The 12,207-nt window shown below is 48.0% G+C and overlaps 1 protein-coding gene across 1 annotated transcript in view; it reads right to left on the bottom strand.

Moving 5' to 3' along the window:
* Positions 1–12,207, bottom strand: part of plch2a (phospholipase C, eta 2a) — a 237,626-nt gene that overhangs the window by 20,162 nt on the left and 205,257 nt on the right. The window contains exons 12-16 of the mRNA XM_079523685.1: positions 9,478–9,588; positions 4,428–4,586; positions 3,047–3,145; positions 2,381–2,484; positions 946–1,034 (exon numbers count right to left, since the gene is read on the bottom strand). Of these exons, the coding sequence (XP_079379811.1) occupies positions 946–1,034; positions 2,381–2,484; positions 3,047–3,145; positions 4,428–4,586; positions 9,478–9,588 (562 nt within the window). The remainder of the gene's footprint in view (positions 1–945; positions 1,035–2,380; positions 2,485–3,046; positions 3,146–4,427; positions 4,587–9,477; positions 9,589–12,207) is intronic.

Genomic DNA, 12,207 nt, shown 5'->3' with positions numbered 1-12,207 from the left:
ACCCCCCCCCAAATAATTTGGCGACCCCCCGAGGGGTCGCGACCCACGGGTTGAGAACCCCTGGCCTAGATCACTGTCCTATGTCGGAACAGCTAGATTTCATCCACTGTTTCCTCATCAGATGGTAAGACTTATTAGGTTATTGTGTGTGGCGTTCATGTGATCAACATACAGTACAGTAGGCTATTATAAATTAATACGGCGACACAATGGAGGCGCGTCTGTGTCTGTCTGTGTTCATTATGTGAAACTTTGGCAAACACGCCGAGGGACCTAATAATTTAGCTCTAAATGCTACAATATAAAATTAAATCTGTAGAATGAATTTGCATTATGCCTATATCATCATACAGGCTACAAGCAATACATCGTTTGACTTTTTTTTCTTCATATAAATGGGTTGACAAATGTTGGACACATACCTATTTTATTTGAGGTTTGGAACTATATATTGTAATTGATTTTTCATGAAGAATAAGGCATTCTAATGACATACACAAGCATTGGTCCCATGTACTGTAAGTCAGCCTCGGAGCAGACGTGAGAATCGAGCGGACCTCGAGCACAATTCAGACAGACAGAACATGATGGAAGTTGCGTTAATTCCTTTACGTTCAAAATATGGCGTTAACATCTTAGTGAGTAACATCTTATTGGGCCCATTGTCTTCACTGTGTGCCTGTCATTAGTACAAGTTGAAAGCTTTGTTCTTTTGGGAAATGAGCACGCTAGCTCAGCAAAGATTAAATTAGGTGTCTCACTGCGTACAAGAACAATTACATACTAATCCTTGTCAGCAAGAGTTTAGCAAATGTTTCAGCATCCAGCCTACTGCTGACAAGAATTAAGCACTTAGTAACTTTTTTGTTTGTTTTAACATGGAGTGAACTTCAGTTATAGCTATAGTGTGCAAAGCCCTTTCCTCTAATGTGCAGATCCACTCACCTTGCGTCTCGATGTCTTGCAGGCCCACAGACTTGGTGTATTGGACCAGATCGGACAGAGCTCTGGAGAGCTTCATCGTCTTCCTATTCCTGTTCATGTAACATGGTCAATGTTAGAAAACGTGTTCTCCTAAGGGACATGTTTAGGTCTGCTACTGCTAGTCACGCCGTATTGTCCATCTATGGTGTATCTACTGTATGACTGTTGTTGGGGAGAACTAATTATTACCACTTACTAATAAGTACCGCAGATCAGTGCAGTATAGTGGGAATTGACAAGATGTATAGTATTATCGTCAGTATTATGGCTGCCAGAGTAATCGGCACGACAGACTTGAGTCATTGAGTGATAGGGGGATTATGTCACAGTTGAGGCATTGAGTGATAGGGGGCTTATGTCACAGTTGAGTCATTGAGTGATAGGGGGCTTATGTCACAGTTGAGTCATTGAGTGATAGGGGGCTTATGTCACAGTTGAGTCATTGAGTGATAGGGGGCTTATGTCACAGTTGAGTCATTGAGTGATAGGGGGCTTATGTCACAGTTGAGTCATTGAGTGATAGGGGGCTTATGTCACAGTTGAGTCATTGAGTGATAGGGGGCTTATGTCACAGTTGAGTCATTGAGTGATAGGGGGCTTATGTCACAGTTGAGTCATTGAGTGATAGGGGGCTTATGTCACAGTTGAGTCATTGAGTGATAGGGGGCTTATGTCACAGTTGAGTCATTGAGTGATAGGGGGCTTATGTCACAGTTGAGTCATTGAGTGATAGGGGGCTTATGTCACAGTTGAGTCATTGAGTGATAGGGGGCTTATGTCACATTTGAGTCATTGAGTGATAGGGGGCTTATGTCACATTTGAGTCATTGAGTGATAGGGGGCTTATGTCACAGTTGAGTCATTGAGTGATAGGGGGCTTATGTCACAGTTGAGTCATTGAGTGATAGGGGGCTTATGTCACAGTTGAGTCATTGAGTGATAGGGGGCTTATGTCACAGTTGAGTCATTGAGTGATAGGGGGCTTATGTCACAGTTGAGTCATTGAGTGATAGGGGGCTTATGTCACAGTTGAGTCATTGAGTGATAGGGGGCTTATGTCACAGTTGAGTCATTGAGTGATAGGGGGCTTATGTCACAGTTGAGTCATTGAGTGATAGGGGGCTTATGTCACAGTTGAGTCATTGAGTGATAGGGGGCTTATGTCACAGTTGTCCGATGGGATATTACTGGAACTCTGTCTTCTATCTCAGACCCAACCTTTTATACTGGCGATTTGGTATTCACCATATTAGGACGATCCTCGAGCATGATCGCATCATACGTTACGTGTGTTTGTGTTTGTGTGTGTGTGTGTGTGTGTGTGTGTGTGCGTGTGCGTGTGTGCGTGCGTGCGTGCGTGCGTGCGTGCGTGCGTGCGTGCGTGCGTGCGTCATACTTGCTGTGGTGCAGCGGGGCACCACGCGTAGCACTGCTGGAGCTCTCTGGGTCTGTGTCTGTGTCCTCTAAGCTGGACGTCTTCTTCAGTTTGCTCGCCTTTTTCTACAGGGAGTAGAACTTGTTAAGGAGTTTGTGTTGTTAGTCTGTTGGCATGTATACATGTATAGTGTCTGGTGGAAGAATGTAACCAATAGAGGGTATGCGCATGCTTAAAGTGAATGGCACGTCGAGTGGCAAATCGAGTGGCAAAGCAACATGCAAAGTGAGTTTAACATTGTTTAACGTTGTTTAATGCAATCAAATATGACTTTTCTGTTCGGATGTATGGGTTGTCAAGGCCAGAAACTAGTTTTTTGCCACTCAGTAGGCATTCCTGCATAACTTCCGGGTTTGATGATGATGTCACACGCATACCCTCTATTGCAACCAATTGCAAATCTATCCAAACCCATTTTTTTCAATGTATAGGGTAGGTGCAGGGAAATACACAGAACGAGAAAGACCAATGCCTACAATGTACTGTATACTCCTGTGTTGCGAAGGAGTTTTACATTGAGCTTATGACATGCAGGCAGAGAACAGATCCAATCCAATCCAATGGTGTGAAAATATGAAGTATGAATAAGTGTAAAGCGGAAGGGGAACAGAGGTGATCAGTGCCCACCTTGCGTTTGGAGAAGCTGCCCATGAAAGATCGCCCTGTGCGCTTGTTGCTGCCAGGGGTCGACTCGTCAGCGGTGTCCGTCCCATCCTCATCTTTACCCTGGACAAGGACATTAATGAACTCTGTCAGTTGGCCTTCGACCAAATCAGAATGTGGTATTTCTGGATCCGGCAGGTGCGATGGAAATGAAGCATTCGTATCCGGCAGGCATGGCAAATCACTTTTCTTTGTTTTCCTCTTCGTTAAATGGTGCTGTGTGAGACTAATTATAGAGCCTGGACTGTGAGCGTGTGTATGTGCTATGTGTGTACGGTCGGTGAGTGAGTGTGTATATATGCATGAGGGCCGAAGGGGTGGGCTAAGTGAAGTGAAACGCTCAATTAGATAGCCGTGGTGGGTGGGCTCCCACACTCCAGTGCACTACGGGTGAGCTGCCTCCCCAATTACCACCCCGAGCTCCCACAACACTTGATTAGAGGAGAGAGAGAGTAACAGCCAGGGTTGGAGAGAGAAAGGGGGAAAAACTCTGCAATTTCCCTCAAGGATAACTAAGGTTTCTATATCTATCTGTCACTGTCAGAGGAGGAGTAGAAGAAAATGAGTTTTCTCTGTGGAACAGAAAACTTTTTATAAGAAAGAAAACCTGACGAGGGAGCCGGTAGCCTGTAAATATCAGCTTGAAGAAGAGCTGATGAGGCTCCCTTTTTATTTCAGCAATTGGGTTTTGGGGCTCGATCAGCAGAAACGACGAGGCGACAGTATGTACAGGTGCAGTGGTGGAAAGTAACTAAATACATTTACTTATAAGTACTGTACTTAACCCATTTAGGCCTGACGTCGAAATAAAAAAAACGTTCGCTCTGAAAGAATATATATTCAAAGATTTTTGCCGCATTTTTACGATTTTTCAAAAATAGCAGTATAACATAATATAACATAATGCTTAGTTAAAACACCAAAAGGGGTTCCCGTACAGAATGGGTTAAGTACAATTTTGAGGTATTTGTACTTTACTTGAGTATTTCCAATTTCCAATACTTTTACTTCTACTCCACTACATCTCAGAGGCTACAAGATCTACAAGATCTACAAGATCTACAAGATCTACAAGATCTACAAGATCTACAAGATCTGCAAGATCTGCAAGATCTACCAGCTCACAATACGTCACGACGCGACGCATTGTGAGCTTGAAGATCTGCTATTTTCAAAAGATGTGTAAATATTTGAATTCCGGACTTCTGGACTTCCGGAGTAGTTCTACGTCGCAATATTGATACGTAAGTAAAACATTTGAGTACTTTTCCCACCACTGTACAGATGCCAGATGGAAACACATTGGGGAGGAAGTGTTTCTGGCCCCCAGTCTTTTGGTTTATACCTTCAGGCTTGCCTTGTCGGCGGGGGGCTTCCCGCTGGGCGGCAGGGCGGCGATGGCGAAGCTGTCGGGGTCCTCTCTGTCCCGAATCTTAGACTCCTTCATCAGGTTGTCCAGTTTCTTCTTGGCCAGGCTCTCCACCTGCTTCCTGTTGGCTGATGTCTGGACACAAAAAGGTGTGTGTGTGTGTGTGTGTGTGTGTGTGTGTGTGTGTGTGTGTGTGTGTGTGTGTGTGTGTGTGTGTGTGTGTGTGTGTGTGTGTGTGTGTGTGAGAGAGAGAGAGAGAGAGAGAGAGAGAGAGAGAGAGAGAGAGAGCATGTTTATTTATGGTGTTAGAGACGCTGAGGGAACATAAAGGACATTCAGTAGAACCTCAGTAGCCTCGGCACCCAGGCTTTTATTTTTGTTCGCATTCGGCTAAAAAAGGAAAAGCCTGGGGAAACCCATTGGACATTCTGGCATAGGAAGCTCACTTCCTTGTATTTTGCTAACCAATAACAGTGCAGATGCGCGTCGCTCCAAATTTGGTGACGTCAGTGTTCTCCGCTGTTTTCTACCGGGGGAGGGGAGGAGGAGGGCGGGGGCGGGTGCTCAGATCGGTGAACCAATAGGATCCACCGCCTGTTTTCGACCGGCACCCGACCCTCTAGAGTCTAGACCAGCAACCACACAGGCTGGGCCAGGCTAGAACCTCAGGAACCTCAGGCTGGGCCAGGCTAGAACCTCAGCCACCTCAGGCTGGGCCGGGCTAGAACCTCAGCACCCTCAGGCTGGGCCGGGCTAGAACCTCAGCACCCTCAGGCTGGGCCAGGCTAGAACCTCAGCCACCTCAGGCTGGGCCAGGCTAGAACCTCAGGAACCACAGGCTGGGCCAGGCTAGAACCTCACCAACCTCAGGCTGGGCCAGACTAGAACCTCAGCCACCTCAGGCTGGGCCAGGCTAGAACCTCAGCCACCTCAGGCTGGGCCAGGCTAGAACCTCAGCCACCTCAGGCTGGGCCAGGCTAGAACCTCAGCCACCTCAGGCTGGGCCAGGCTAGAACCTCAGGCTGGGCCAGGCTAGAACCTCAGCCACCTCAGGCTGGGCCAGGCTAGAACCTCAGCCACCTCAGGCTGGGCCAGGCTAGAACCTCAGGCTGGGCCAGGCTAGAACCTCAGGCTGGGCCAGGCTAGAACCTCAGCCACCTCAGGCTGGGCCAGGCTAGAACCTCAGCCACCTCAGGCTGGGCCAGGCTAGAACCTCAGGCTGGGCCAGGCTAGAACCTCAGCCACCTCAGGCTGGGCCAGGCTAGAACCTCAGCCACCTCAGGCTGGGCCAGGCTAGAACCTCCTCAACCTCAGGCTGGGCCAGGCTAGAACCTCAGGCTGGGCCAGGCTAGAACCTCCTCAACCTCAGGCTGGGCCAGGCTAGAACCTCAGGCTGGGCCAGGCTAGAACCTCATCAACCTCAGGCTGGGCCGGGCTAGAACCTCAGGCTGGGCCAGGCTAGAACCTCAGCCACCTCAGGCTGGGCCAGGCTAGAACCTCAGGCTGGGCCAGGCTAGAACCTCCTCAACCTCAGGCTGGGCCAGGCTAGAACCTCAGGCTGGGCCAGGCTAGAACCTCAGGCTGGGCCAGGCTAGAACCTCAGGCTGGGCCAGGCTAGAACCTCAGCCACCTCAGGCTGGGCCAGGCTAGAACCTCAGCAACCTCAGGAAAAACGTTAGCAAAATATCCAAATAAAACGCAGCAGTGTGCAGCCAGGGAACCTTTACTGTATTTAAACACTGTATGTCACTACATTGTGCGGCTGCACTTTATTAAACAACAATGTATTAAAGGAATTTATATTCCAATCTCCACTGAGAGTCTGGATTTTGGGGTTTCTGAGGTCCTACTATGAGACGGAGAGGATAAGTGTACGTCAGTGATTCTCAACCTTAATTTCATTTAGGACCCACATTTAAATATGCATTAGGCCATGGCCTTCCATGTGATACTTTATCTCACTCTGTAATCTGTATGTATGTATGTGTTTATAAGCATACAAATGGAACCACATTTTGCTGTACATGTCCATTCGATTCCATTTGTACACTCTCTGAGTTAGAGACCTGTATGGGTCCAGTTGGTTCCTAACTATCAATAATTTAGCTGGGGACCCCCTGGAACCCCCAAGGACCGCCCTGGGGGTGGCCCGGCAACCGCTGGGGACCCCCTGGAACCCCCAAGGACTGCCCTGGGGGTGGCCCGGCAACCGCTGGGGACCCCCTGGAACCCCCAAGGACCGCCCTGGGGGTGGCCTGGAACCCACAAGGACCGCCCTGGGGGTGGCCCGGCAACCGCTGGGGACCCCCTGGAAGCCCCAAGGACCGCCCTGGGGGTGGCCTGGAACCCACAAGGACCGCCCTGGGGGTGGCCCGGCAACCGCTGGGGACCCCCTGGAACCCCCAAGGACCGCCCTGGGGGTGGCCCGGCAACCGCTGGGGACCCCCTGGAACCCCCAAGGACCGCCCTGGGGGTGGCCCGGCAACGGCTGGGGACCCCCTGGAACCCCCAAGGACCGCCCTGGGGGTGGCCCGGCAACGGCTGGGGACCCCCTGGAACCCCCAAGGACCGCCCTGGGGGGGTGGCCCGGCAACCGCTGGGGACCCCCTGGAACCCCCAAGGACCGCCCTGGGGGGGTGGCCCGGCAACCGCTGGGGACCCCCTGGAACCCCCAAGGACCACTCTGGGGGTGGCCCGGCAACTGCTGGGGACCCCCTGGAACCCCCAAGGACCGCCCTGGGGGTGGCCCGGCAACCGCTGGGGACCCCCTGGAACCCCCACGGACCGCTCTGGGGGTGGCCCGGCAACCGCTGGGGACCCCCTGGAACCCCCACGGACCGTTCTGGGGGTGGCCCGGCAACCGCTGGGGACCCCCTGGAACCCCCAAGGACCGCTCTGGGGGTGGCCCGGCAACCGCTGGGGGCCCCCTGGAACCCCCACGGACCGCTCTGGGGGTGGCCCGGCAACCGCTGGGGACCCCCTGGAACCCCCAAGGACCACCCTGGGGGTGGCCCGGCAACCGCTGGGGACCCCCTGGAACCCCCAAGGACCACCCTGGGGGTGGCCCGGCAACCGTAACCCATGTTGAGAACCACTGTATTACACAACACAAGCTCATGTTGGTATGATGGATGGCTGCTATGCACAAGCAGGCCATTCAATGTGTCCAGAGTACTAGAGTAACATGATCAATGTGACAGACAGGGGGGAGACCATTATAATGACAGTCAGCAAGGGTTGTGATTGAAAAAGACTGCAGCTGCCAAACATAAGCACATGCTCACTTCAGCCACTAGGGGGCAGAGCTCTTCCACAAACCGACTCAAAACAATTAATTTTGTCAGCAAAATGCCAGCCAAGATTTTTTTTGTTAGATTTCATGTTGCAGAATTCATTGTTTTGCCCGTTCTAAAAGCTGAGCTGGAACAGCACAATGATAAGAGTACATGGCACATGACCCAGATGGTGCTTTCTGAACAGCAGGCTGAGAATGACCATGTTATACAATACCTTCCACTGTGGAATATGGAAGCGACACGAAGGAGGGAAAGAGGGGTGCATAGAGGATACAGAGAATGAGAGAGAGAGAGAGAGAGAGAGAGAGAGAGAGAGAGAGAGAGAGAGAGGAATAGAGAGGGAGAGAGACAAACAGAGAGAGAGAGAGAGAAACAACAACAGATGAACACTTAAATCCACTACAGTAAAAAGACAGAGTTGAGGGCAATAGAGGACTTAAAGGAGAAGAGAAAGATGGCGTGTGAGAGAAAGAACAGCAGGAGGTCAAGAGCAGGAACACAATGTTTCAAAGACATAAGACAGCAGATGGATTCCCACAGACACTCAGTGACTCTTAATTGAAATCACAAAGTACACAGACAGTATACAAGGTGATACAAACACACACACACACACATTGCAGCTCCTGGACACCAGTTAGCAAAGGACTGGCACGCCCCCTTTTGATCGGATAAATCATCTTTAAACCCATTTAGACCTGAGATCAGATTCTAAAAATGTCTTCTACATCCTGACAGTTTTCTGAAAAAGCTATGTTTCTATGTCAGTGGTTTTTCGATTTTTCAAAAATAGCAGACCTACAAGCTCGTAGCGCGCCACTCGGTGGCGCGCTACGAGCTTGTAGATCTGCTATTTTTCAATAGCTAAAGCATAACATAATGCTAACACCAAAAGGGGTTCCCACCCAAAATGGGTTAAACCCATTTAGACCTGAAGCCGATTCTAAAAACACCTTCTGAATCCTGACCTAAGTTTTCTGAAAATCTTCAAATATTTATTCAGAAATTACAAAAAACGTGTGTTGCAATATACTGTACCACAACAACAACCCCAAAAGGGGGTCCCGGATTGAAAGGTCCACTACCGGACCGCGGACCACCTCTGTGGACCCTTTTTGTTTTGTTGAAACTTGACAAAATAAAAGTGTTCTTTGTGCCTCAACACAATACCTCTCATTTGCTGTGAATTTTTGGAGGGGAATATTTGTGAAACATTTTATTTCCATACTCTGCACCCCAGTATTGGTTGGTTGGGAGGGGATCCGATTTGTATAAGCTTGCCTTGGTGTGACTGTACTAAACAGCCATAGAGCCCTGCTCTCCGCTGGCCGCTGCGTGGCCCGCGCCGCGCTCATGGGACCGGACCTTAGTCTTTTTCAAAAATTATTAGTGGACCTTCAGCATTTCTAGTTGAGGACCCCTGCTGTAGGGGCTCCCAGTCTAAATGGGTTCATTTCAAGGACCCCCCCCCCCCAGTTTGATATGCATTAGACCACCCCATTTGATATGATGTTCTTTCCTCTGTAGTTTTACTAATAATGTAGTTAGTGACAAACAACAGGCAAAAACACAAGATAGACTAATTCCAAAGTATCAAACAATCCTCAGTTCAATACAACTAGAGTCTGGTCCCACGCTGAGAAACAGTGAGATAAACCGCACGGAGGGAGGGAGGGAGGGAGGGAGGGAGACCAAAAGGAAAGAGCAGGAATTAACGCCGCAGTACGTACATCGTCTCCGTTCATCAGCTTACAGTCGTCCTCCATGTCGTCTGCACTGTCCTCGTCCGACACGTCCCCCTCCTCGGCGTCCTCGTCGATGTTGGGGGGCAGCTTCTTGCCCTACGGGACCACAGAGAAGAAGAAGAAGAAGAAGCAGAGAGGTGTCACGTTATCCATTCATGAACAGCACTGGTGGAAAAAGTACTACAATGTTTTACTTATAGGTAAAAGAATACTGCAATGCAGAAGTACACCGTTACAAGTAAAAGTCCAGAATTCAAAATGTACTTGAGTGAAAGTACAAAAGTATCGGCATCAAAATGTACTTAAAGTACAAAGTAGTCATTATGCGGAATGTCCTATTTCAAGTTATGTATACAAATCTTTCGAAAATAGCAGATCTACAAGCTCACAATGCGTTTGAAGTGGCTAATGCATGTTTTGTAATTATAAATACATTAATAAATAAATTAACGCAAATAATAACTAAAGTTGTCAAATAAATGTAGTGGAGTAAAACGTACAATAGTTGCCTCTGAGATGTAGTGGAGTAGAAGTAAAAGTACTGAAAATGTGACATACTCAAGTAAAGCACAAATACCTCAAAATTGTATACCTAATTACAGTACTTAACCCATTTTGGGCGGGAACCCCTTTTGGTCTTAGCATTATGTTATGCTTTAGCTATTGAAAAAAAGCAGATCTACAAGCTCATAGCGCGCCACCGAGTGGCGCGCTACGAGCTTGTAGGTCTGCTATTTTTGAAAAATCGAAGAACGACTGACATAGAAACATAGCTTTTTCAGAAAACTGTCAGGATGTAGAAGACATTTCAAATGTACTTTAGTTACTTGACGGCCACTGCCCTACAGGACCAGAGAGAAGAAGCAGAGAGGATGGAGGCGTCACGTTATCAATCCATGAACAGCTTCAGCTTGTTACATGGGGGATTACATTTGTCTCCACTCGGGGGCCCAGACTGAGTAAAGCACTCGTGACATTTTCTATGAAACGAGCGTATTCATCTCTTTGGTTTAACATGGGGTTTTCAGTCTATAAAGACATTCTGTGGTAGTAACAGTGGAGTATCGGTCAAGAGCCGAGACACGAATAGACTGAACTGGATTAAAAGGGCCAACCGTACAACTCGCACAGCAATATCCTCATTTTATTTAAATGTTCACACAATGATGATTTTACTGTGTGCATTGGTGTATTGTCTTCAAGTCTGAAAGCCGGGTGTAAACGATACTGTGTAAACGCTACAGTGCAAACGCTACAGTACATAACTGTTTTGTGTGAAAAGAAATCTATTCATAACCAATATATATGGTAGAGTAAATTAATATAATCTATATTATGGTAGGACAGTGGTTCTCAAACCTTTTCATGTCACGGACCGCCAAATTGATATGTTTTTGGCCGCGGACCCCCATCTGAAAGTCTTTTAAGATTTTTTCAAAAATGTTCAAAAGTAGTAGATGTACAAGATATACAAACTCACAGCGTGCTACGCTGTGATCTTGTATATCTGCTATTGTTGAGTAGCCAAAGTAGAAAATATTGTGAACATGATTGTGACGCTATATATGTATACCGGTAACCGCCGGTAAACACATTTAGCTGGGGATCCCCTGGAACCACCCCAACAGGGACCCCTGGGGTCACCGGACCCCACTTTGAGAACCACTGTGGTAGAGTGTACGTTAACCCATTTTGGGCGGGAACCCCTTTTGGTGTTAGCATTATGTTATGCTTTAGCTATTGAAAAATAGCAGATCTACAAGCTCATAGCGCGCCACCGAGTGGCGCGCTACAAGCTTGTAGGTCTGCTATTTTTGAAAAATCGAAGAACGACTGACATAGAAACATAGCTTTTTCAGAAAACTGTGTTAACTGGGTTAATACAATCTAACTATCACAACTGATTGGAGGTGATCTCTCTACTCTTCCACCAAGAAGCCTCCTGGTTTAGTAGTTACTGCCCTGAACCCTGAGCCCTGCCCTGTTACTGCCCTGAGCCCTGAGCCCTGCCCTGTTACTGCCCTGAGCCCTGAGCCCTGAGCCCTATGCCCTGAGCCCTGAGCCCTGAGCCCTGAGCCCTGCCCAAACAAGCATTCTCGGAGAAATGGTTGGACACTGTTTAATGTGCTCTTTTAAACCACCACTGTCCTCCTGTATTTATTTACCTGATGCCTTTTTATTGTATTTGTTGCCCTTTCTTTTTGTGTGTTTTAACCTTGATGTGTTGTGTAACATGTGATGTTTTGTGCAACGTGTTTATATTTCGTTTTTGTGTTCTCTTGCTGTACAGCACTCCGGTCGGCCGTTGGCTATTTTTAAATGTGCTTCAGAAATAAAATTGACTTGACTTCTGTAGCAGTAGAAATGTCGGCCCTCATGCAGGAGACCTTGCGGTTTGAATTCTGAGTAGGTTATAAACTTACAAATTGCAGCTTTAAAACCAGAGCAATAACATATTGAAACCCACAATCTTCCTTTCTATGCTGGGCTCTGTAGTGTAAATGGCCTTGACTCCCAACTGTCACTAGAAACATCGACCTTGTTCAAACCATTTAGAAGTCAAATTGAACCTTATGGGCACAAAAACATTGGCTAAGCTCACAAAACAGCCGTGGGAGAGTTCTGCTTGTAGTATTATAATAATATTAACACAGAACAGCAGGAGAGATACTAGGAACTCACAGGCCAAGGACAGGAGGGGAGATACCTGGAGGA

Source organism: Electrona antarctica (assembly GCF_951216825.1).
Source record: "Electrona antarctica genome assembly, chromosome: 2".
NCBI lineage: Eukaryota > Metazoa > Chordata > Actinopteri > Myctophiformes > Myctophidae > Electrona > Electrona antarctica.
The sequence above is the reverse complement of the archived record's forward strand: the minus strand, read 5'-3'. Positions and strand labels throughout refer to the sequence as shown.